The 26,901-nt window shown below is 36.0% G+C and overlaps 3 protein-coding genes across 3 annotated transcripts in view; 2 read left to right on the top strand and 1 right to left on the bottom strand.

Moving 5' to 3' along the window:
- Nucleotides 1-392: 392 nt before the first annotated feature.
- LOC107600096 (G-protein-signaling modulator 2-like) lies at nucleotides 393-5,782 on the bottom strand. Its single transcript, XM_016291888.1, has 3 exons — nucleotides 5,690-5,782; nucleotides 3,907-4,215; nucleotides 393-645 (listed from the first exon to the last, which is right to left on the bottom strand). Exons 2-3 carry the CDS (start codon nucleotides 3,966-3,968, stop codon nucleotides 393-395), a joined length of 315 nt encoding a protein of 104 aa, XP_016147374.1. The 5' UTR covers nucleotides 3,969-4,215; nucleotides 5,690-5,782.
- A 1,750-nt stretch (nucleotides 5,783-7,532) lies between these two features.
- LOC107600095 (AT-hook-containing transcription factor) lies at nucleotides 7,533-18,545 on the top strand. Its single transcript, XM_016291886.1, has 20 exons — nucleotides 7,533-7,791; nucleotides 8,639-9,771; nucleotides 10,193-10,249; nucleotides 10,450-10,558; nucleotides 10,829-10,953; nucleotides 11,135-11,194; nucleotides 11,335-11,468; nucleotides 11,904-12,069; nucleotides 12,916-13,040; nucleotides 13,589-13,732; nucleotides 14,652-14,745; nucleotides 15,108-15,202; nucleotides 15,485-15,820; nucleotides 15,898-16,074; nucleotides 16,397-16,473; nucleotides 16,794-16,919; nucleotides 17,012-17,146; nucleotides 17,234-17,354; nucleotides 17,555-17,696; nucleotides 18,381-18,545. Exons 1-20 carry the CDS (start codon nucleotides 7,533-7,535, stop codon nucleotides 18,543-18,545), a joined length of 3,780 nt encoding a protein of 1,259 aa, XP_016147372.1.
- A 6,576-nt stretch (nucleotides 18,546-25,121) lies between these two features.
- Nucleotides 25,122-26,901, top strand: part of LOC107600094 (fibronectin type III domain-containing protein 7-like) — a 5,070-nt gene continuing 3,290 nt past the window's right edge. The window contains exons 1-3 of the mRNA XM_016291885.1: nucleotides 25,122-25,247; nucleotides 25,634-25,649; nucleotides 26,224-26,481. Of these exons, the coding sequence (XP_016147371.1) occupies nucleotides 25,188-25,247; nucleotides 25,634-25,649; nucleotides 26,224-26,481 (334 nt within the window). The 5' untranslated portion in view covers nucleotides 25,122-25,187. The remainder of the gene's footprint in view (nucleotides 25,248-25,633; nucleotides 25,650-26,223; nucleotides 26,482-26,901) is intronic.

The following is a 26,901-nucleotide window of genomic DNA, read 5'->3' as shown; positions in this document are numbered from 1 at the left end:
AAGAACTCAGATAAACCATATATTGCCGTAGTCGTGTGTTTATTAGTCACGTTGAATCAATGAAAGCAATTGAATCTTCTGTTTATTCAGCTGCAGCAATAGGCATTTTCTGGGTTTCTTCTGCAAGGCGTATTTGGAGTTTCAGTGCGAGAGCGCCCTCTGGCTTTTGGATGGAGATTTACTGCTGATCACAGAACCGTGCTTCACTGAAAGATACGCATGACAATTGCAGCTTCTGTCGAATCGCAATCTCGATTCCATTTCGATTTATCGTGCAGCCCTAGTTGTACTGCTTAATATTTTGTGGAAACCATGATATTTTTCTTTAAAACCCACGATTCCTTGATAAATAAAACCTTTACTGACCCTAAATAGTTGAACAGTTGGGGAAGCTACATTTGCTGTAAAGTTGTGTAAGCATACCTAGTTAGCGTAAGATCATGGTGGTGGAAATCCAGAGCTTTGCTGTAGTCATGCAAGTGAAAGTATGCATTGCCCAGTTGACTATAGACGGCACTCAGAACCTGCAGGTCTTCTGTGCCAACCTGCATGGCGGCCTCGAAGAAAGAAACGCCGGCGCTGTAATCCCCCACCTTACAGAGACGCTCCCCCTCCAGAGCCAGGTCCAAACAGGATGCCTCCATCCTGCAGGGGGCAGCAAAAACAAGATGTAGTTGTACTGACTCTCTTAGTAGAAATAAATCGAGAAGGCAGGATGTCCTCATTACAAAAACCAACAAAATCTTATCTTTTATAAATAAAATTTTGTGTATCTATCTCATAGTCAAACACTGGGAAAATTCAATGACAGTAAGGTGCTGTCATAACAGACCACTGATTTGTTTGTGCTGGGAAAGTTAAAAAAAAAAAGTGTCAGTTTGACATTTGAAACTTTGAATTAAAAAAAAAAACTTTGCGTGTACACACAAAAAATTGGTTAAAAAGTCTTAATTTTGGGGGGCTTACAGGATATAATTTCTATCCCAGGAATACAGTTTTTGGCACACAATTTCAGGGAAATAATTAAATTTTTTTAGGGATGCACCGAAATGAAAATTCTTGGCTGAAGCCGAAACCGAACAAAATGAAACACTGGGCCGAAGCCGAATACCGAGCACGGTTTTACGAGTTCCCCCCCCCATGTATTTTGCCAATTTTTTTCACCATTGCATAAATTAAATAGCCAAAATGTGCTTTTTACTATTTTGTCTTGCTTTTCAAAGAAAAAATCAATTACAAAACAATAATTAAAAAGATTTAACACTGAATTTTTTTTTACATTCTAGCACAATTTAATTTTAAAGCACAATTTAACTTAAAATTAATAAAATAATATTTTTTGGCCATCAGACCCCCATGTATTTTTTAAATAAAAGCAGCCTTGCTGAGCAGAAGACATGTCTTTTAAAACATTAGAAAATATTAGAGATCCCAATTTGAACACTATGTGTGAATGTTACAATAAATGTATTAATAGAGCTGTTGTAATTATTATCATTATTATTGTCTTTATTTTATTTTACAGAACAGTAAAATTACAATACTAACATTTATGAATGTTGATGGAGTTCTTGCATTTTCTCAACTTGGCAAAACGCGCAGGAAGACCTCAATGCTTCTTTTTGTTGACAACAGCAGATTTATAAATGAGTCTCATTACGAATATGTTGCACGTATTGCATTGTCACACGCGATATAAAAATTCATAAAAATGTCCTCCCCCTCCGGTTGAGCGGTCTGAGTCACCTGTGAGTAGGATGGCCGAAGGAGATGAATCCCTGGAACTTTTTCGACGTCGAAAAAGACGAAGTCTGTCGTATGTGAATTTTTCGGGTAACGTAGACTAACCATGTTCCCATTTTGCGATTTCAATCATCATACAGTAACCAGCAACAATCACCCCTTCCTCTTCTCATCGAAGAAGTTCGCTGCCTGCAGTACTAAACAGTCTCTCGCTGTCGGTGCTTGTAATGATTTTTGCGTCTTTCTCAGACAGTTTACATGCTTCCACACTGCTGTGCTGACATGTTTGATGCATTATAAAGAGTGTGTGCCTCTCACTCTGTGCTGGTTGCTATTTGATCGAGTCACGTCATTGTTCGGTACAATTTATTTGGTCTTTTCGCTTATTCATTATTTAATAATTTCGGTTGCCGAACATTCGGTGCATCCCTAAATTTTTTTGATTATTTCATTGTATGTTATGGTATATACAACAATGCGTCACACATTAGTTGTGTGGATTATCCTCACGTTATTAAATTAATACTGGCCAATGTAAAGGCTTAAAACTCCTTACAAATTAATTAAACAAAGCTAAATGGAAAAAGGACCCAACACAAAAATTCATTACCAATCAATCCGACACTGCATAATATGTGGCAAATCAATCAGGCCTTGCAAATATCTTTACCAGTTTTCCATAATAGATTAACCCCTAAACATAATAACCAGTCCGTCAGAGTTTGTAGAGGCCCTACCTGGTGCCTTCACGCCTCACACAATCAAAGAAAACTGGACATGTGAAAGGCATCTAAAGGGCTTCGTTGGCTCAAAATGTTGTCTTAAAAAGTCCTCCGATGGGGCCGTAATCTCTAAAACCAACCGTTCCAAACACACATACATCACGATGAGGCTGCCAATCAACCCAATTCTTCACCAGGAATTACACCTCTACAAACTCAAATGATTTTTAAAAGAATATTCTACACAGCAGTTGTCTATCATACAATGTCACATCGGACGTCTTTGAGGGCAGAGGTTGAAGATGGCTTTGGCAAAATCTGTCATGCTCAGCACTTGAACAGCTAATCTGATTGTGTTTCTGCTTTCCACTGTTGTGTGTGATTAGTGTGCACAGAGAGGGACACTACAGAGATTAGACCCACTGCGTTTGCTTCTGATGTCATGAAATTCGTTTCATCATGTGACTAATCAATAGACTACACGACTCAGAGAGCTTTCATCTAGAATATAAAAAAATGGAATCGATTTGCATAAAAGAAACTCAGAAACAGTGATTGTAGTTTGTTTCTCATGACAAACTGGTCTTGGGATATTAATGCAAATTAGTATGATTATGGCGATCTTAAAAATCTACTTTGTACATTCAACAGTACAGCAATGCACTAACAATGCCAAGGTCATGGGTTCCCAAGAAAATCAAGTAATGATAAAATAGATACCCTGAATGCAATGCAAGTTGATACAAGCATCTGCCAAATGCATAAATGTAAATATGACTATATATGTATTGCTAACAATGTCTGAGTAACAGATGTTTGCAGAGGACTGACTAAAAGATAAAAACTAACCCAACTCATGGACCGCAGAACAGAATTTGGGCAATCGTCATAAATGATTCACAGTGATATTAAATATTGAGTAAACTGGTGCACACCTGCTTTCTCTCTCTCTCTCTCACACACACACACACACACTAAAGCTCTACAATAATACTACCTTGGAAATGTTATGTTGCAAAATGGTTTGGATCCAAGATTTGGGTTTATTTTGCTGCTAGATTTCTCTCAAAATTTCAGATTGATAATGACATTCAAATTCAGTCAAACACCTTCCCCAACAAAATGTTTTTTTTTAAGACAAAGGGAGATGCATAAGATGATGACAAGCAATTAGCAATGATTTATTGAATTATTGAAAAGTTTCGATTATAAGCCTACTTGTAACCTTAAAATAAATTTTAGGTATTAAATCAAGAGAGACAAAGGGCACATTTATGGTCTGTTAATTTAATACAGTGCTAAATAAAATCTATGACTACGTGGCATGTGAATACAATTTTGGTCCATCTTTATGAATGAGTTAATACTGGACTAGCTCTAAATATATTAAAGGGTGCATTACAACTGAAAAGAATACGTAAATCAAGTGTTGCATGCCTACCTGTAGTGGACAAAGGTCCGGTTCTCATTCTGCATGCTAACCACTGCACTGCTCGCAGCCATTGAAGAGCATTATGAAGTACTGATCCGAGTCAAGTCCAGAAAGTAATCCAACAGGGAAGAATAATGAACTGAATCCCAGAAAAAAAGTTTGAATTAATTATAAACTCTTCCAAAGTCTCTCTGACGTTTTGCAGTGGTGGAGTCCAGTGCACTACAGATGAGCTTATCCAGACTAATATTCACCACATGGCTCTGGGAAGTGAGTGTTTGTGTGTGTGTTTTGTCCAGGATGCTCTTCCGGAGCTCTCTGTGAAAAGAACACAAGACGCCGAGTGTGAAGCCTCATTCTGTGCGTAATGCCATGGCAACACCCACTAAGCGGTGGACACATGCAGTGGAGGCAGATATTAAGAGTGTGTGTGTGTCAGCTTTGTGTATGTGAAAGCTAAATCAAGGGGCCCAACAACAAGAGAGAAAGCAAGAGCGACTGGCCCATGAACACAGTTGATTATCTGCCATGCAAGCAGGCCGGTACCAAATCATGAAAGAAAACGCATTCATTTTTGTGGCAAGAGAAGGGTTTTGTTCACCATTCTCTTACAAAGCCCCACAGATGTAAAAAGAATCACAGCAGGAAAATGGTAACTGTCGGTCACTTTCAAAACATATTACGCCTCTGTGACATTTGGAAAGCTGATTTGTCATTGCCAAACTAATCCAGAAATAAGATAATCAGCTTGAGGAACCTTAGAGTTCGCTGAAACACACACACATATATATTTGACTATATTTATCATTTTAGAAAGATGCAAATGTTGCAGAATGCCACGGTTTTCTAAAGTCATGACGAACTGAATTTGTCATTGCCAAACTAATCCAGAAATAAGATAATCAGCTTGAGGAACCTTAGAGTTCGCTGAAACACACACACACACACACATATATATTTGACTATATTTATCATTTTAGAAAGATGCAAATGTTGCAGAATGCCACGGTGGTCTAAAGTCATGACGAACTGGAAGTAGCGACAGATCTTTTCTTCTGTATTGTGACATACATTCGGGTGCAATGGATTATTGTAAAGAGAAAAAATGCTAGGTAGGGTTCTATCAATCAGATGTTGGTTGTATTTCAGATGTGGGTGTCTCACTCAAAAATGAATGTATGTTTGCGCTCAATAGTGGAAGGGCAGTGATTAAGTGGACGAAAAGGCATATGTAACCAAAGAGAATTATGTTGTTTCCCTTGAAAGTTCAAATTATGATTTTCTGATGCAAAATTATGAGGTCAAAAAAAATAAATTAAGCATACATGGGTGGATTATTAACAAAAAATATATATATTTTTTTTAAATTCATGCCAACTTGTATATTAATATAAATCATTAAAGACAGTCAGCGGTGAGGTTGTTAGTCAATGGTATATGTTTTTGTTGAAACTCATTTTCAAAACAATTGTGTTAAAGGGTGGGAATCATGATGTTACTAAACTCTGATCTAATCAACATATTTAACTACGTTTATAGTTTTATACTACAGTTCTTTCCTCATTAAAAGACATTAAACTGTCCATTTTTTTCTTGACACCAAAAAGTGAACCACACTCAGTCTCAACCAAGAGTGCAGATGAACTGCCTGCTAAAACATATAACAACATTTATGCCAAAGACCTTCAAATTCATTGTGTACCCATTCTTCATTCCAAATAACAAAAACACAGAGTCAGTTACAAAACTGGTTTGTGTGTCATAATTCTAACAGAAAAACAACAGTGTGTACCTCAGAGACAGGTTAGCTTGACAAGATGAGACATGAATAGAGGCTAGCAAGAAGACAGACAAGCTGCACCTTCCATGACACACAGGAAGTGATGAAGACTTCAGTCATTGACAGCTGTACTGAGGTGCTCACCGTTTAAAGACCCCTTTTACACCCTTTTGCACACACACACACACACACACAGTGTGTCTTGAAAGCAGTTAATAAACATTTGCCAAAATCAGCGCAGAGTTTTGCAGTATATTGTGCCAGGAGGATATGCGTGTTAGTCAGAGAGCATTGTGAATAAGATATTGTCTGAATAAATAAAGTATAAAACAAACAATAAATAAAACTGTACTGTATGCCAATGTAAAACCTATAATTCTGGAAAAGCAACAGCAAAATGTCACAGTTTCAGTCCTAATTTATAAAGCTGTATTAAAGACTCACCCATGTCTCACTCCCAAAGCAAACAATCAAAGAAAGACCAGGATTAAGCCAGAAAAATGTATACAATCCATACTGAAGGTAAAAAAAAAAAATCACATAAAACACTCACCTTAAATACGCGTAACACTGACTTCTGTACAGACCTGAGGAAAAGCACAAACATTACTACATTGCTGGTAGAATAATGTAAATGTTTAACCATATTATCACTTCAGGGCACAGAAGATAACCTACTTTTAAATTAAATATAAAACTACGCATGGTTCTATTTGAACGAAATCATAATATAGTACCTGCAGCTTAAACGTTGGCTTTTAAGTTGATGTTTTGTTGTGTTAGCGCATGCAGGTCTGTCTTAACGGCTGTTACAGGCCAAACTTCAGTCATACTCACTCAACTCCTCCGATTCCCCACCAAGCCTTCTCTCGGTTCAGTCTCTTACAACAGAATCGACAACACAAATCAATTAAATCCCATCATATTGTAAGAACCGATTAATTAAACCCGTTTTAGTTGAATTTATTCGTTCGGTCCCCATCGAAGCGGTGTAGAGAGAAAACTTTACACAAACCCGGACAAAGGAGGCGTGGTCGTGACTCGGCTGGCCAATCAGAGCACAGGATTCAAAAAGAACCACACCCCCTATGAATCACCAATGAAATTTGAATGTCTTATCGTTCTACTCTGTGAGGGAAAACACTTCATTGTTTTACATAACTCCTAAAACACTTAACTATTTGTATGCGGCTTTAATTGTCACGTAAATCAACGGAGACCATTAGAATAAAACAATTAATCAGTAGCTATTTTATATCTTCAAATGAACGAAACAGTTTTAGAGCAGGGCTGACTGACTGACAGCTGATCTTAAGGCTTCTCGTTCCCATAGCAACCACCTGTTTCACCCCACCCCCGTGCGCGTGTAGCACCTGCCCAAAGCATCAGCATCAGATACGGCATTTATTATTTAAATTGCCCAAGAAGATCCTACACCACAGGCTTGAGAAACTAGACTTCATTGTACCTTTCAAATAGGCTGTTATGTCATTCTTTAATGAAAACGTCGCAGACTCTTGTAGTGCCTTAGAAACTCTTGGAACAAGCATCAAATGTAAGTGCAATGTCATATTATTAGAGCAACTTAGAGTTGGAGTGTTAATTTTCTCGGCTTCTTGTTTTTATTTACTTATTTATTTTTACTATTTAATTTACTTAATTATTTACTCATTTATCCAGCAAGATAGGCTACGTCATGAATATTCGGAAATAATTCTAATTTTAATTTAATTCTAATTTATTACAGGCCTATATATAATTAGCAGATTTATAATATTATGTTATTGGAAAAACAAAAATTCACTTGCAGTTGTAACCGTTTTCCATTCATTTTGTGTATTCTTGTTGCTAAGAAATGAATAGAGAGGCGCGGAAGACGCGCAGTAGCGCACGGAGCGCGTTTGATGGAGAGCCATCGGGAGACGCAGAGGATATGGACGGTGAAGATGATGCTCACAGCAGACCTTCATCACTGCTGTGGGAAAGACACATCGAGCAGAGTATATTTGTGGATATCAGCGATGATGACAGCCTGCATTTCAGTGACATGCAGGGCGGCTTCACTGTTCACCTCTCACAGGCCTCTGGTGGACCCCAGAGCCCACAACTCACTGGTAAGAGATACTATGAAATCCCTCTTTTTTATAAAACTTCAATGGTAATGCTATGGTTTATACTATTGAAGTACTATGCAATTCCATGTTTTTGGTCACCACTGATAAAAAGCACCAAAAAGTAGTTTTCAACATCTTGAAAATGTAAATGCTATGAAATACAGATACACTACGCCTACATTTAAGAACTTTTTCAGTAAAAACAGTAATACTGAACTACTAGAATTTAAAATATTTGAAAATAAAATGTATTCTTGTGATGGCTAAGCTGTATTTTCAGCATCATTACTCCAGTCTTCAGTGTCACATGATCCTCCAGAAATCATTCTCATATGCTGATTTGCTGCTCAAGAAACATTTTATTATCAATGTTGAAAACAGTTGTGCTGCATAATTTTTTTTGTTGTTGTTGTTGTGGGAATTGTGATCAAGTTTTTCAGGACACTTTGATGAAAAGAAAGTTCAAAGGAACATTTTTTGTAACATTATAAATGTATGTACTGTCACTTTTGGTCATTTGAGTGCATCCTTCTGAAAGTACTAATACTACTAAGTACTAAAAAAACTTACTGACCCCTGCCTTTTGAATATGTATGGTAATCATTCAGAATGTATGACTAAGGTCCCACTGACATTGATTGAACGTATTTAAAATCTGATTAACATTAATGACATCATAATGACCTAATGTCAGCTGGATCTCCAGACAATTTCACCACAAATGGGTTTAAATTATAACATTTTACTAAAACATTAAAGACTTTAACCAACCCACTGTCCCCCCACTTTAACCAACCAGCCCACCAAACCAGTGGGTTTAACCAACCCACTGCTATTTTGTGTACAGATAATGCAGAGCTGTCAGAGTCATGTGAGACTGAAGAGGGCTCTTCAGAGAGTGTTGAATCAGTTAGTAGTAAATGCACAGAACATTCAAAAACCAGAAACAGGAAGGGAAACATACCCAAGGCGTCAGTACAGAAAACCACCCCTGCAGTGAAGCCAGTCATTGGAACACACGAGAATGATGCTGTCAACACCAGTGATGAAGAACATGAAGAGCTCCCATATGATGGTGCACACAGCAACTACAAAACAGAGAAGAATTTAAAAGCATCTCCATGTGAAATGGTTACTGAGATGCCTGGTCAGAATTTCTCTACACTTGATAAGTTAAGTATGCCATTTGTTAATGCAGAACAAACAGAGGCTTGCCAATCTAATCTTACTCACGGTCTTCTATCCAATCATAAAGCAATAAAGGCTGTGGCTCTGCCTGTAGCCACACCTATTCAACCTGCAGACCATATCAATGACTTCCTGCTCAGACACTTCTCCAAGGAGGAGCTGCTTAACTCAAGCAGGATCATTGAAGCGGAGACCTTACCCGAAATGTCTTTGATGGACAGCATTGATGAAACCGCACGGAGTAGAGCTTCTCAGGCTGCACAGATCTTCGTAAGAGAGAGGGAGAAGATTCAGGATGTGATGGAGGAGCCTGATCCAAGCATTGCTGAAAGCCATAGATTGGCTGAACTAAATGTTTCAAATGAGTCAAGCTCATCTAAGGGACCTGGGTCGACTTGCATCAGTGACGACGATGATAATAAAGAGTGTCCTAAGCAGAACTGCAGTGCTAACTCTTTAGATCTGTCTAAAGCAGATGCACAAAAGCCTAAGTGCTCCTTCAGCAGAACCAGGTCCTATAGTGATCTGAAATACGGGCAGGGCAAGGTGCATTACCCACTACCTGACTTCTCTAAAGTGGCACCTAAAGTCAAAATACCTAAAGGTAATGCAAGCGTTAAACCCATCAGCCAGTCACCAGCTATGGCCCGAGCCCAGTCGTCCCCAGGCATTCTGGGTAAATCAGCCTCCTCTTGTAAACCTACAGCAGATATCATCAGCAGGGTTTTAGAGGACTCCATCAAGCCACCAGAGAATGTGTTCACAGACAAGGAAGTAGCACATCAGTTACAGGTGAATCTATATTATTATGTAATATTGTAGTATGTAAACTAGATATTAAAGGTTGTAGATAAGCGTTGATGCTGCTTAAGAAAGCCTAGTCTGGAAGTTTGAAGAATTTAAGAAATATTTTTTAAATAAAAAAAAAGAAAAATATTTTAAAAAGGTTTTCAGTTTAAAGTTTGAAAAGCTTGGAGTTTAATATATAGATTTAATAAGCATCAAGCTGCTTTGACCTTAAGATCTGACCTTTGACCTGAGAACTAATTTATTTCTGTGGAACACAAAAGAAGAGATTGTTTTAAAAAAAACAAAGACATAAAATAAAAGTCAGTGGGGTCTAATGTTGTTTTGGACCCCAGTGACATTTATTGCATTAAGCATTAAAAAAAGTGTCAAAACTTAAATAACCTACCATTTTATTTGTTTACAGGTTGAATATGACAGACTGCTTGCTAAATATACACAAGCTGAAAACCTAATCGGTCAGGTTAGACTGAAGTGTTTTTTTTTCTTCTGTGTATGGATGTTTATATGTATATCTTGATAAGGGAATATAACACTAAATATTATGCCTTTATAATACATGCTCACAGTACACACATATGATCTGCATTTCAACATACCCTCATTCTAATCTGATTAGCAGCCCAGTTTGTGTCAGTTATATTGTTGCTTTCTTTTAAGCAGCAGATTCATGCTTCCAGTGAGCCTTCTGTGACCATCGACTGGATTGATGCAGCTAGCAACAATGAAAACACCAAACTGACAGCAACTAACCCACAAGCACCAGCCGCAGGCAAGAAGCCATTGTATTTCTTTCTCCCGCTGAAGTACTGGACTGCACTGTAACCCTGACAGCACAGAAACCCTGCCAGGGAAATTTGAGCTGGTTTCTTCAGCAGTTAAACAGACCTTCTGAGAGAGGGAAACAAGAAACATCAGATATTAAATGGTTTATCGTTACAAAATGATAGAAAGTGCTATAAGATAAATATGAATTAATGAACAAGCGACACTGCATGTTTAGATGCAATTTGTGTCCTCATGTCGGATGTCTATTCAGCAGGTCCAAGTGAGAAGCAGTTTAGCCTGCAGAACTCTCAACCTGTGGAGACTGAATCACAGAGCCTGACAGACGGAGAGAGACTGACCTCTGAGCTCAGAGACATCATCAGATCATTTATGCAGAAGGTACAGACCAATACCACAAGTTAACAGATTTTGCCCTCTGCCTTGTGTTGTATTTTGAGTTCTCTAAAAACCCTTTTAGAAAGTCTAAAAATTGTAGTTCTCTCTCATACATATAGCTTTAGCAGAACCTCTTAACGTCCCGGTGCATTGGGCTGCATCTGGTTTTTTCCCTCATTTTCAGGTGGATGAATTCAAAACATGTGCCACCACCATGTCAATCAATGTAGAGGAGCAACAGATGGTAACTGTATAGATTTATCATAAATTGCATGAAACCATATTTATAATCATACACTGTTCAGACAAGATCAAAATTCAACCATGCATTACAAAATAAGGAACAAATCCAAAACTTTTCATCTTTGTTGGATCTCTCTGCAGGTGCTAAAGAGCATGATGGAGGCCCAGGATCAGCTGGAGAGGAATTACCTCACAAAGAGGGAGGAGCATCGTGCTCTGGAGATGCAGAACTACAGGGGTTTAACCAGAAACACAGGAGAGTTTGACCCTGACAGGTAGACGTCTCATCTGGCCAAACTGTATTTTACTACTGAAGTCAAAAACTTGAAAGCTCTTGTTATAATCAACAAAACTATTTAAATAATAAGTATGTGATTGTATATTCCACCTTCACTATTGGCCCCAAAAAGCCATTAAAATGTTTCTAATTTAAAGTTTTTGTTTTGTGAACCAATATTCCTTCATGGACACAATTTATACTTATACTTAATATACTTAGTATATAGAACAAAATTTCAGTCACATACTGTATGCATATGCCTTTAAATGAAAAGGAGTCTTCAAATCGTCTCAAATAAACTCATTCAAGTGTGTCTAAACATTTGACAGGCAGCGTAACTGTAATTTGACTTATGTGGCTGTTAAAAAAAGAAATTGAAACTGTCACAGGGTCAACCTGAAAGTGTTGTGTCTTTACCTTTATGTTTAAGGGAGGTCGAGGGCCAGATTTTCAGGATAGGCATGCACCTGGAGGACATTAAAGAGCAGATTGACAGAAATGTGTGCCATGTTTTCTATCCTCATTCATCTTCCACTCCCTCTCCTCCACCTTGTGAAGATATCTCTGTCTCATCACCCCATCCATCACTGCATGAGGTAACACACATTAATCTATATTTTAGGTGACTTTCCCTCATTAATTTATTCAATCATTCATATACTGTACACATACTTTTTTAGCTTATGTCATTTCTGTTTAAAGGAATAGTTCACACCAAAAATTGAAAATTTGCTTTAAGTTTACTCACCCTCAGACCACCTAAGATGTAGATGAACAGACTTGGACAAATTTAGCATCTAGAAATTTAACAGCTGATAAAAACATCCCAGTAATCCACACTGTCTCCAGTGAAGTGAAAAGCTATGTGTTTGTGATAAACAAATCCATCATTAAGGCATTTTAACTTTAAATCGTTGCTTCTGGCCAAAGTCTATAATCTCCATAATGGCCATTAAGTATAATTTTTCAATATTATGCATAGAGGAATCATATTTTAGCCAGAAGCAAGTTAAAAATGTTTTAATGGTGGATTTTGTTACTACAAACATGCGGCTTTTAACTTCACAAAATGTTAATTGATTAACTGGAGTTGTTTTTTATCAGATGTTTGGACTTTCATTCTGATGACACCCATTCACTTGCAGAGGTGAGCAAGTGATGTAATGCTACATTTCTCCAAATCTGTTCACAAAGAGAAACACTCATCTATATCTTGGATGGCCTAAGGGTGAAAAAAATTATTAACAGATTAACCGTTCCTTTAAACAACTTCTCCTGAAATTATTCATGTCCGTGTGTACACACGCAGTGAAGCTGATATTGTTGTGTGCCCCATATCCGTTTGCATGGCTTGTTTTGCTACGTAACGTGAGAACTAAATGACTGCCATGGTAGGTTTTGTGGATGCTGGGGCTGAATGAAAAGCATGTGTCATGTTGCAGGAGTCAGTCTTCAGCATCTCCCCTGTTAGTCACAACACTGAGAACAACGATGATGAAGAGACCAATGAAGATCACACAGCTGATGGGCTTTTTCCCAGGGGAACAGAAAACAGCTTCTATCTACAGTACAGCCATGTTTTATTCTTTACACTATATTGTTATGGGGAACAAATGCATTTGAATGTAGAACTAAATTACCTATATTCTCATTTTGTGTGTTTACACAATAAAAGAGACACTTACTTCTGAACCAAATGCATTATTTAACCTGAATCTACACTGCTAAATTAAAAACGCACAATTCTACTTAGATTTTTTTAGCATCTACCTACTTTTAAAGAAATGTCTCTGGGGTGGTAAACAAAAGTTTCCAGGTTCATACTCCACAATCCTTGAGCTATTAACATTAATACCTTAAAGGCATAATTCACCCCAAAAATTAGACAAATCTTTATGTTACGTTAATTAAAAAATGTTGTGATCCAGTACCTTATTTAGTTCATCTCAGAAAGATCACTGATGTGGGTTGTAAGAGGAGAGAGCGTATCGTGATATTTAGCACAGCTCACTCAAGGCTGATCGGGTTACAGGTCGAGAGGAGGGACGAGTGAATATCAGTTTCATTATGGAAACACTTAGTTCCCTCTGTTCTTTTTCTGTATCTTCCTCTGAGGTATTCCACCTTCTCCACTGAAACGGCTGGCACTGCCAATGAGGAACAGGAGAACAGACTGACAACAGGAGAGAACCAACACTACGAGGACGTCCTGGCACAAGCATCCTCCTCAACTTTATTAAAGCAGCTGACACATGATAGGTCAGTATTTACTGACAGATTTGTATTCTTTGCTGTGCATGCTTTGCAATCTGGTGCAGTCTTAACTGGGAAAGTGTGTTGTAATTTTAAAACTTACAATTTTACAAGAATAGATGGTAAATCAAAGGTGCATAATTTAAGGTTATTATAAAAAACTAAAATATATTTTGTTTACTTTTTTACTTATTTGTTTACACTGACTGGAATAAAATACATACACAAAGTTTACTTATTTTATTTCAGCTATTTTTCAAAGCAGCATTTCTCATTTTCATTTAACTTGATGTACTAACATAACTAAAATAAAAATGAACAAACTATAAAAACACATTTAAAAAACTTAAATGTCAAATGACATGCAATAAAAATGTCAAAACACAATAAAATTACTAACTAACTAAAATTAAACAGAAAATATAAAAATAAAAACTACTTGAAAATAATAATAATTAATAAAAACTATAATAGTATCTCAATTACACTAAAATAACACTGCCACATTTGCAAATATCTACAATAAAAAAAAATTATAACCAGTTTTTACAACTTTTAAGGGAGGTCCAAAGTTTGTTGTGTTAGCCCAGAAAATTTTATATTTTTTAATGATTTATGCTGCATGGTATGACTATATTATTGGAAAGTAACAAATAAAGAACTAAAAATGTCTGAACATGGTACTATGTTAATACTACTGTATTTTAAAGTACAGTGGAGTACTGTGTAAATAATAATTATACTATAGCACTGCCACAGTACTTTTTGTATGTGTAATGTCCTTTAAGTACATTGCTGCATCAGCAATGAACTTTCTCAAGTACAATGGTGCAAACATAATCAGAGTTTTAAAAATCTAAAACTATTGTAAATGTAATAGAACCTTGTTTTTTGATGGCTGCTGTGATCGCCATTCCTCTCTCAGGTATGAAGAGAAGATCAGACATAGTGAAGCCTACTTCACTTCTGTAGGACCGTCTCCTTGGAACTCTCCTCAGCCAACCACAGATAAAACACAGGTAACACACACACTGCAACAAGATGACAGAGAGAGAAAGAGATTATATTTATCTGTGAGAAAAATCTGTTGCATGCAAGAACATCAATAATGTCAATGTCAGTTGTTAGAGGGATAAAATGATCACATTTCCTTTTCACATGTTCAGCATTACATTTTGTGAGACAAACAGAGTAAATGTTGTATGTTAGATACAGTACAAAAACTTCAGTCCCCCAAATCATTTTCATTAGAGATATTGGGGGATTTTTTGTAAGTACTGTTATTGTTAAGGTATTTGTTGCTTCCGCATGTCACTTGCAGCAGGTATGGGTTGTTTCTTCAAAGGACAGAATGACATAGAGAGTGTTTTTGTTCTTTCAGAGCTTTTTCAGTCCAGAAACTGACAGTGGCTTTGGCAGTTTTGACCTAAGCCGGCCAAGCGCAGGACTGTTCCAAACACCTTCTAGTGCTGTGAGGTAAATGCACACACACTGGCAGCTATAGTGCTTTAAAAGACGGAAGCATATATGTCAATTATCAAAGGCAAACTATTTCATTCTGGTGTCTGATAAGCTACTAGTCTAGAAAAAAACAAACAGTATATATGTTATATTCACAAATGGGAATGTTAAAAGATAAGATTATAAATGCTAAACTAAATGTGAGATTATATTCATATTATAAATTAAGGAAAAGATATTCTATAGCAGAACTGACATTTGATAAAAATATAACATTTTATCTGATGTTCTCTTCAGTTCTGCACTCTCTGACGATGTCAACAGCATAACAAATACCAGTGGTTCAGACAGTGAAGCCTCCCACTCCAATGTGCGAACAACTATATCAGCGCCACCACAACCTGTGCAGCCCACAGTGAACCACCTGGAATATGAACAGATAGTTACACATGTCATGGAAGCAAGAAGCATTACCCAGAATGCACCTGTTAGAGCTCCAAAAGAAGATGACACATCAGTAGGTGGCGCCACTGCCATCCATAACCAGATGACTGAAGGAATAGGGGAAGATCAGCTGGGCAAGAGCCATTCTGCAAATGAGACGCACTCAGCATCACACTGCTCATGCCACAAGTAAGTGTTAAAGGAAGTTGTTTATTGTTACCTGCAAATTGTTAGATTAACCATAATTTCCATTGTGCTCTTCATAGTAGTGAGGTTATCCTAGCACTGCAGTATGAGGTTTCGCGTCTCAAGAGGGCGCTAGAAGAAAGCCTTGGTCACCTGCCTCATGACAGCAAGACCACTGATTATCCAAATGGCAGGTATCCATTGGAGAGGAAGCACAAGGGACAGACCCGTAGCCAGAACAGAGGTGCCTCAAGCAGGTACTTCAAGTTGGGGTTGAGGAACGGGTCCCATCCTATAAGTCCATCCTATAAGAAAACAGAATTTGTTTTTTTAATGTAAAGAACATTTTAATAATCTGACAAACACTTTTCACTATAATATAGTTATAATGAGTATAATGTATAATATGGTTCACCAAATAACAATTCTTAAAAGAAGAATTCTTTTCTTGGTGCAATTAACATTTTAATATCTGAAGAGCATTTTTTCAAAGGTTCTTCATTGGACCATAGATGCTAACAAGAGTGTTGGTTTTTCAAAGATTTGCAAACATAATATGCATTCTCACTATACCATCAGATGTGTGAAGACAGACTCAAACCTTCAGATGATTGAGGACTGGATCTCTTCTGATATGGAGCTCAGCAAGAGCAAAGGTGACAGCATGACAATTTGGTTCACACTGGTTATATGTAATAAATGGGGTTTAAAGCAGTTAAATATTGGTGTTTGTTAAAGGGGTCATATGATGCGATTTCAAGTTTTCCTTTCTCTTTGGAGTGTTACAAGCTGATTGTGCATAGATAAGATCCCTGAAGTTGCAAAGACTAAAGTCTCAAAACCAAAGATATTCTTTATCAAAGTTAAGACTCACCCCCACAACACAAAATAATGATCTTTAAAAAAGCATCAAATGACCCCTTTTGTTAAAGTCTATACAGTGAAACTGAAGTAAAGGGTATTTGTGTATTGTTAGTCACTGACTCTGAGGATTCAGATCACACCATGAGTTTACAGAGAGCCTTCAGTCCATCTCACGGACTAATACGCACCCGATTCAGTGCTGACAAGAGGTCACATGACTCCAGAACCTCATCCAAAGGTATGACTGTGCTTTTAGCAAAATAGTTTTTTGCTGCAGTTCAGGATGTAGTGAGATAAAGGTACTCAATGTTTTTCTCTCAATGGTCACAGCCTCAGTGGAGAGCTTTCCTTTGGACACATCTCAGTTTAGCCAGTCTGGTAGCCATCAGAGAGCCAGCATTGGGCCAACAATCCCTAGCACTGACACTAAGAGAACCAACAAAAGTGCCAGCTATAGACCTGCAAGTGAGGAACCACTAAACCTACTAAAACCCCTGTATGTCATGTAGAGTGGATTGGTAAGAACGGAAATGGTGTTCTTTGTTGTTTCAGTGGGAAACTTGGAGAACATCTTCTTAAACAGCACAAAACTTGCCCCTCCTATTCCTGCTCATCCTTCCCATAAGCCTCTGCTGCAGGTCAACTATGGCTCCTCCTGCAGTCTGCCTGCTGGGTAAGCAATTAATCAGTTAAATGGCAAACAAACTATGAAATATACAGTGAATCATTACATGTCAAACACATCATATTACCAATGCTCAAATGCAGTTTGATCTGTCAAGCTTAATAAACTGTAATACACCTCAAATTAGTCACTAAACATTAACTGAAATTTGACAAAAGCATTTGACTTTGTACTGGCTGTTTTCCCAGGTTTAAAGTGCGAGATCAAGCATCAGAACCAGTGTCCACAAGGAGGCGCTCAACTCAATCTGACTCAGCACTGCTTCCCAGTAACGTTTTCTTTCAACGGGCCTCACCAAGGGCCAGTGGAAGACGACACCGCACCAGCAGAGTCAGTTTAGACTGTTAAACAGCTAACATCCACACAACAGAACAAAACATCCTTTAGTAATGCTAATATTTTATGTAGTTTACCTTTACAACATTGATTATTTAGAATGTGATTCCTGCATTACATATTAACATACACTGCTGTTAAGTTTGGGTTTAGTTTTTTGTTGTTGTTTTTTTAAAGAAAATACATTGATTCTGTAAGGAGGTGACAGTAAAGACATTTATAATGTTACAAAAGATTTCGATTTCAAATAAATGCTGTTCTTTTAAACGTTTTATTCATCTAAAAGATACGTTATCACTATTTTCACAAAGACATGAAGCAGCACACATATTTTCAACATGGATAATAAAAAGAAATGTTTCTTGAGCGGCAAATCAGAATATGAGAATGATTTCTGAAGGATCGTGAGAAGAATGGAGTAATAGATGCTGAGAATCCCGCGTTGCCATAACAGGAATAAATGACATTTTAAAATATAACATTTATTTTAAATTGTAATAATATTTCACAATAATACTGTGCTTTTCAACAAATAAATACAGCCTTGGTGAGCATACGAGACTTTATAAAGATTGCAAAATGTTATTGACTCCAGACTTTTTAACAGTACTTTTACTAGTGTATTTTATATTCACATACAACATAGATATGTATTAATTTTTGTTTAATGATTTTCAGGAGGAATCAATACATAAGACATTGGACAAGGCCTTGCAGGCAGCTTTTCTAATGAAGCAGACCACAGACAGGATGGCAGATGCTCTCTCTGCTGACCTGGCCAAAGCTCAGCTTCAGAGGAAGTTACTGGGCCAACATCCTCTCAGCAGCAGAGCAGGCAGTTAGCTGTGCTGTAATTACAGTAAATGATGTAAATACATCATTTCATGCATCTGCTTTTACACATCTGTTTAATAGTGTTTGGGGTTTTGCATTATTGTCAAATAAAAAAGCTGACCTGAAAGCTTGTCTTTTGTAATATTTTTTAATAATGATCATGACCAATAGGAGGCAGAATAGATCCTCTATTCTGACAAAATGACACAATACTTACAATAATGTAAGTGGGATGTAATTATAATTACCAGATTAGCACAATACCAGAATACCCAGTATAATGTATCATAAAACACCTAAGGATTTCCTCCCTGGATTTGACTTCTGTCATCACATACCATCATGTTATTTAGGAGAATGTGAGTTTTAGTGAAACTAGGGCTTTTCTTTTACAAATTCCCTCAGCTTCATAAGACTATCAGGTTTTTCCTCAGCTGAATGACTCACTTGAAACTCCAGCAGCATCATTCACTGTCAATCACAAACAACGCTGCTCAAGTTTCTGTCAATATCTTATGCGTGTGTAGTAAGCCTCTGGTCATTGCTTTTGTTAATGTAAAGCAGCTTACACTCTCTTGTTGGTGTTGTTGGTTTCAAGCATTACAAACTCTTATCAACCCCAAACTGAACAATTTACACAATTTATTACAGTGTGTGCATAATTATTATTATGAACCCTTTTGTCTCCAGTGCCACCATTTTCCAGAACTGCAACCTACATGGAGTCTCCAGAAGTGCAAAGAGACTTTGCTTGGGTAAAAAAATCCTTAAAAAATTACTTAATAAGAATCACATGCTGAAGTGTAGTAAAATACAGTGACGCCTTGCACTTCTGGAGACTTCAGGTTGGTTGCAGTTCTGGAAAATGGTGGCACTGGAGACTAAAGGGTTCCTCCTAATGGTTTCACACCTAATTAATTCGCAGTTAACGTGTCTTTTCTTCTCCACCTGTTTTTTTCTGACCCTGCTGAACCAATGAGCATATCATTGCCCTGTCTAATGGCCATGCCTTTACTTTGTAAATTGCTTTAGTATTACATCCTTCTCATGAGCATTTAATAATTTTTGACTTTTCAGTTAAATCTCTTTTTGGCTCATTTTATCTGTAAAAGAAAATATGCTTAATAATTATGCACACCTGAATATAAGTTGTTTTTCACTTCCGACCTTCATGGACAATTATATACCACTTATGAATAATTAAATACAAAATTAATAGTAGTTATTAGGATTGATGTGGTTTGGAATCAATAAAATGTGCTTGTAAAAAAATATGATCGGAATATCAAATTGCATAATAATTATGCACGTATTATATAATATATATTGATCAACTAAATTACAGTGTTTAAAGATTCGGAAGTAATACTTTATTTCTATTTATAACCATTAGCATCAGTCATTTGTGTTAAATACAATTCTGAAAATAATTTATTGTTACAATTACTCTCAAAAAAATCTTGTCACAAATGGTCACAATAATAAACAAAATGGATTCTGTCCATAAAAATATTATGCAAACACATATATTTGTCTGGAAATTAGAAAAAAAAAGAATCTTCACCTGAGGATACATTACAAATTTGTTACAGTAATCTGTGTGAAACCTGATGTAAACTGTTTCTGCAGGGTGATTCTCACAGTGATGGAGTGAGAGAAAGAGAAATCTTTAAGAAAAAGACGGAAGAGATGTGTAAACTTGTCAGTCCCAGCAACACAGCAAGGCTTGCTCGAAACCTTTGAATGGTCTAAATATCGCTCTAGCTATTGAGACACGACACCACAGGGGAATAGGGTATCCTTTTTGCTTGGGTAAAAAATAGGGTGAAAAAGAACAGAAATGTGAACACTGGATAAAGCTATATTCAAACATTTGAGTTAAATCCATTTATAGAATGGATTTTGTGTATCTCTTTTTATCACTCCATTAATCTGAAAATACTGTCAACAGAAAAAACATATTTTTAATAATAAAAAAATAAATTATATATAAACATTCAGAATACAGATAGGCAGTGTTGGGGAAAGTTACTTTTGTGTTACTCCATAAAAAAGTAACTAATTGCATTACTTAGTTACCCAAAAGTTTTATTTTTGGCAACAGTAAAGGTGAAATTAATCAGCCTGAAGTGCGTGCCTCTGTACCTCCCTACCAATTTCTCTCAACACAGGAGAGCTGTCAGTGAATATATCACCGAAAAAGTAACTAAGTCAGTTTAAACGTAATGCGTTATGTTACTAGTTACTTGAAAAAGTAACTAATTGCATTACTTAGTTACCCAAAAGTTTTATTTTTGGCAACAGTAAAGACTCTTTCACACCAAAAGTGAAATTAATCAGCCTGAAGTGCGTGCCTCTGTACCTCCCTACCAATTTCTCTCAACACAGGAGAGCTGTCAGTGAATATATCACCGAAAAAGTAACTAAGTCAGTTTAAACGTAATGCATTATGTTACTAGTTACTTGAAAAAGTAATCTGATTACATACCTTGCGTTAAAACTGAAATGTTTGGTGTACGCAAGTTCTACTGAAGTGGAGATTTTTGACTTTCTGCAGGAGAAATAACTCATTTGGGGAAAACAGCCTTTACAGACATGTACTGTCACTGAATTCAATGATGAACTGCCTTTAACTGAAAATTGAGTGTTTACTATTGTCCTTTTGCATTGACACACTATTTTTCTATTTGATACTATAAAGCTGCTTTGACACACTCTGTATTGTTAAAAGCGCTATATAAATTAAGGTGACTTGACTTGACTGTAATTGAAATCTATACAAGCAAATAGATAATATATGTAATAAAATAAACACTTAAATGTATATTGTGGATGCTTGGAAGCAAAATAGCCATCAGAATGGTTCTAAAAATGGTTTTGCCTGTAGTATCTTACCTAAAATATATAGCATTCAAAAAAAAAAAAAGAATTAAGTCCTTAAAATAAACTACAAAAATATGAACTTTTAAAAATATGAAAGAGAATTGACTATATATATGTTTAAGTTTCAGAGTTGTTTTAATTGTTGTAAGCATACTACTTTTAATAAAATACATTATATTACACTTCTTCACAATGGAGACAGCATCACAGGTGTGATTCGTGTATAATGCCACTTTCAGTGTATCACTGATACGAGAGTTACGCTGTAAACAATCTCCTGTAGCAATTTCAGTGTAAAATACAGTAACTTTAGAGACACTTAAAATGAAAGGTCAAATGCACATATCAGATGTCCTTCTCTCATGACTCCTATGAATATGCTACAACTCTGATGCTCCATTCTCTATTGAAAACCCAACAATGCTGAGGCAAACGCAACCTATAAGTGACCCAGATAAGTGGGATTTACAGGGTGGGATTTTGAATTGTCTGCCCTCAGCCCCCACTCCCAAACAAAATGAAATATATATGCTATATAACAAGGTTAATACAAATTCAAAATGCATTCTGGTGTTTTTAAACACTTCTGAACTAAAATACACCATAACACACTTCTATTTGCTCTGACCTGTTTCATTCTGGTTACACAAAAATATTCATGTGGCACCATGATACTGTAGCTGCTGAACCTGAATCTCATTATCAGATCTGGCTTATAAGTACCAGCCTGTGCCAACGTGTCTGTTTCATTCATACTGAGGTTTTTTCTAGCATCTGTTCTTTCCCAAAGTGATGCCTTTTCAATTATTAAAAAAAAAAAAAAGTTGTTTAAAAAAAACTGTAAAAACAAAAATACTGTGAAAATAGTTTTCTCTTGGATTTACATTTTTTATTTTTTTATTCCTGTGAATTCATTTACTCCAGTCTTCGGAAATCATTCTAATATGCTGATTTGCTGCCCAGGAAACATTTCTTATTATTATCGATATTTTGTGCAGCTTAATAATTTTTTTTTTAGGATTCTTTCATTAATAGAAAGGTCGAAAGAACAGCATTTATCCTTTGTGACATTATAGATGTATTTCCTGGCACTTTGAATCAATTTAATGAATATTTGGGGAATAAAAGTATTAATATCTTCCAAAAACAAAAATAAAAACAAACTTACTGACTTAAAACTTTTGAAAAACTTTTGAAAGGTAGTGTAATACTACAAACGTCCTTTCAACTGAGGGATTCAACTGAATTCCCTAAGCACTGGCTGTAGTAACATGGCCAGTTTTGGTCATTTTTCATGAGAAATCAGGCATGTTGATGGCTGTATACATAACATACATGACTGATGTATGTCACAACACCCCTAAGCTCAGGCGACCTAAACCATTGCTAATTTGTTGTGCTATACAGCTTGAATTGAAACCATTCCTGCTTTGGTTTTGAAATTCTTAAATTCTTAAATACCCCCCAGAAAGGAAAAATAAGATCTGTAAGATATATACTAAAGCATGTCATGTTACACTGACAGGAATTAACCACAGATTTATGGCTTTTACATTTCCTCTGGTCATTCAGCTACATGGATCTTATGACACTAATATTACACATACACATTTCATCGGCATCTCTCACAATAATCTATGTTCTTTAAGCAAAACCTTTGCTTAGATACCCTGCTTCTCTCATGTACCTCCTTACAAAAATGACCCCAATAATCTCACGCATGTCTAGCATTTCAGAATAATATCACATCAATAAGACATCAAACTCGGAATCAAAAGTCTGAATTGTCATTATGAACTTCTTAAGTTCTATTTCTCCAATATACTACAACAATTTTAGGTGAAACATCTGAGAAAAAGTACTAAACCAAACTTTTTTTGAAGTTGTAAATACAACAACGATTACTAGTGTGTGCTTTACAAAATACTATTTTAGTCTACTTCAAAATTTCATGTTTAATCCAGTGTGTTACTTGTTTTTTCTTTAGCAATATCTGAGTGAATATGGTTTCTAGTGTATGAAATAGCAACTGTTCAACAATAAAATGGGTTGTCATTAGGCCTGGGTGATAAAACGGTATCGATATTTATCGATGGTACACCTTCTTCGATATCGATAGAAAAAATGTTTTTGATATAGTGCACGATATAGGCACGTGCTATGAGTGACGCAGACTGCACACACAAACACGAACACATGCTGAAATGAGTGCTGTGCCTGCCTGTGATGAGGAGCTTGTGAATAAAGAATGAATATTAGTCGAATTTAAAATAAACATTTGCATTTGAATGTCAGGTGTGCATCAGGGTGCGCAAGATGCGGTGATGATGTAAGTGACGTTGTTGCATTTTATTGTTTTGTTAGTCTAGCCCATGAGACGCGCCGCTGCTGCGTTATTCATTCAAAATATTAGAGAAACATAGAAGCTCAATGCGGAGAAGATCTTTATAAAGGTTAAAACCGAAACCAAGCCATTCACACAGAACGCATATTCAGCGCATTTTTAGACTTGCGTCTCACACAAGAGATGTATAGAAAGCCATTGTAAAGTTAAAAACTTTTAGAAAACACGTCACGAATTTGTGGAGGTTTATTCCTTTTCACTGCGTCTCATATGTTTTTAAATGCAATCTGTGTGAATGGCGCTTCGGCTCTTTAGATTAAGCAATGCATAAATACATGATGCTGTTTTGTTCATAATTGTTTATGCAATTTACGAAATTAGATTAGATTTTTATGAGTTAATTTAGACGTTATGCACGTTTTTATAGAGTTACTTCCTTGCGTTGACAATTTAAATGTGCTGCATTATTTTGCTCATTGCGGCCTCCTGTGGGCTCGGGAGACAAGACAAAAGTTTCCTTAAAACCTATTTAATCAGCATATAAAACATTAGAAATTAGATATTTGTTTAATTTTTATTTTGTGTTTGATTGTTAAAACAAAAAATATTTGTTGTTTGTCTCAATAAATTGTGTTAATTTAAAAATACAGTGGTTAAATTTAAACATTTTTTCTATTGCTTTTTGTTAAAAGGTTATAAAAATGTCAATAATTATCGATACCGAACGATATGAAACATTATATCGTTGATACATTTTTTTAGCTATATCGCCCAGCCCTAGTTGTCATACAAGTATGTAATACGATAAATGCCTCTTCAGATTTGTAGTACACTTTCTCAATTCATAATATGAATTAATACCTCTATTGCTTTTTGTTAAAAGGTTATAAAAATGTCAATAATTATCGATACTGAACGATATGAAACGATATGATATTTAGCTATATCGCCCAGCCCTAGTTGTCATACAAGTATGTAATACGATAAATGCCTCTTCAGATTTGTAGTACACTTTCTCAATTCATAATATGAATTAATACCATTGATACTTTTTAATTCTGAAGTATTATCCAAGTTTATATTTCAAATGGAACATTCAATATCTGATGTATTTGACAGACAATAGAACAAACAATCCTGAACAGTCCATTCTCTGGCAGAGTGGATCTTTTTGTATATCCTCAAGTGTATTGATGGCTACCTGTGCTGTCCTTCAGTGCTGATAGGTCCAGTCTTCCTCTGTGACAGAGGGAGGGGGCACACGTGAACGCTCGGTACTCCCAGAACAATAAAATACCTGTTGGACGGTAATAGAGAGAAAAAAACAGAACTTAAGCCTCAGCTATTACCCTGCAGAAATAGAGAGTCAAATCAGAAGAAGGAAGTGTGCCCTAAAGGCAGCTGATCTGCACCAAAATTGAGGCATGGAGTCGAAATATTTACATCTTTCTAATATCGTCTTATTGATTATTACTGTGCCACAGGTAAGAATAAAAATTAGTTTTTTCTTATGCATGCGGTAAGTTACAGTTTTGGGGAAACTTGCTGGAAGAGTTTAAACGTGTACTGGGATTCTTAATAAACAGCACTGTAAAAACAGATTATATGTAATGCATAAAACAATAGTCCTTTTTTATTATACTACTGTCATGTTGTACACACTTTCAAGTTGGATAGGAGGAAAAATAGCTCTGGATCTAAAATCTGTGCTGAGTGATGCTCAAATAAGCTTCCTTGGCCACTAATGGCACATAATACCATATGACAGAGTAATAGTTTTTCCCTGAAATAAGCAAAGAATGGATGCTTTCTAGCATGTTTTATATATATATTAAAAGTAATTTGTTGTATTTCTGCTCTTAATTTACAGATATGCAAAGCACATGGTAGGAGATCTTTAACATTTGTCATATTTGGGTCATTCCATGAAATTGGTGCATTTTGTCTTTCATGTAAACTGTAAAAGATGACTTCAACAAATACTTGACACAAACTTGTACTATATGTTATGGATATTCTTCTTATCACATCCAAAAAGGATTTTTTTGGGTTTGTTTTCTGTCCCAGTGAAGATGATTTTTGGTCTGTTTACAAGTTTTTCTAGTTACAATTCAAATTAAATATGAAATAAAAGCTTGTATTTATTCCCACCGTCTCTACAGACGTAGAACTAATTTTGTAATATTGTAGTGGTGTAAAATCTGATATAATAAACCTGTTATTATATATATATTTTTTAAAACCTGTTATCATCTTTCAGGGCATAATTTTCAGTTTAAAGACGTCAAGTTTTGAAGTTAAAACGTTCAGTCAAATCTTTCAACAGGCTAAAACTCACATTTTCAAAATTGACAAGGCGGACCATTTTGAGGAATGACCCGGTTGTTATCTTGTAGTATTCATGAATTGTAACAGGTTTTGTGATTATTATGCTAATCCTAACCGCTTCTCTGTCTGCAGACATCACGTTATCCGTGTTCACCGTCACTTCCAAAAGTATGACGGTCCGTTGGAGCGGACATACCGGCGCGAGCTCGTACAAAATCACCGCCACGCCGAAAAACTCCCCAGAACCGTCGGTTTTCGCGCAGTTCAGCGGCAGCACGGTGATGGGCTCCGTTAACTCGCTATCCCCGAACACTGTGTACCGGATGCGGGTCGAAGCCATGGACAACGCGGTGAACGTGCTCAGCAGCGCCGAAACGGAGGAGACGACAGGTTTTACTGACTTTTGTTTTGAGGCGTTGGACAAGCTGTCCATGATTAATTACAAAAGAAAAGTTCATATCCAATCATTTAAAGTAAATAAAGTTCATGTAATAGTAATAATTTAAGTATTAATTTATTAGAAACATTATTTTATTTCATTTAATGGTTAAATGGTAACGATATTATGTAATAAATGATTAATTCATATGTATATATTTTTTATTAATTAATTTAAATTAACAAATTAAACGACTAATTAAGTACCTTACAACGTTGAACTGCAGTCTTGATTAAATAGTTACTAATTTATCTACAGGATGTAACAATATTCAAGACTGTGAGAACCATATATATATATATATATATATATATATATATATATATATATATATATATATATATATATATATATATATATATATATTTTTT

This window comes from Sinocyclocheilus grahami, unplaced genomic scaffold, assembly GCF_001515645.1.
Source record: "Sinocyclocheilus grahami isolate Dianchi unplaced genomic scaffold, SAMN03320097.WGS_v1.1 scaffold277.1, whole genome shotgun sequence".
In the NCBI taxonomy this organism is placed as follows: Eukaryota; Metazoa; Chordata; class Actinopteri; order Cypriniformes; family Cyprinidae; genus Sinocyclocheilus; species Sinocyclocheilus grahami.
Note: the sequence above shows the minus strand (reverse complement) of the source record. Positions and strands in the feature narration are given on the sequence as shown.

Coding starts and splice junctions, on each gene's coding strand:
- LOC107600096 (XM_016291888.1), bottom strand. CDS start 3,968: ATGGCTGCGAGCAGTGCAGTGGTTAGCATGCAGAATGAGAACCGGACC. Junction 646..3,906: donor CGGACCTTTGTCCACTACAG/GTAGGCATGCAA, acceptor TGCCCCCTGCAG/GATGGAGGCATCCTGTTTGG.
- LOC107600095 (XM_016291886.1), top strand. CDS start 7,533: ATGAATAGAGAGGCGCGGAAGACGCGCAGTAGCGCACGGAGCGCGTTT. Junction 10,954..11,134: donor TCAGATCATTTATGCAGAAG/GTACAGACCAAT, acceptor CCTCATTTTCAG/GTGGATGAATTCAAAACATG. Junction 15,821..15,897: donor TCACACTGCTCATGCCACAA/GTAAGTGTTAAA, acceptor TGCTCTTCATAG/TAGTGAGGTTATCCTAGCAC.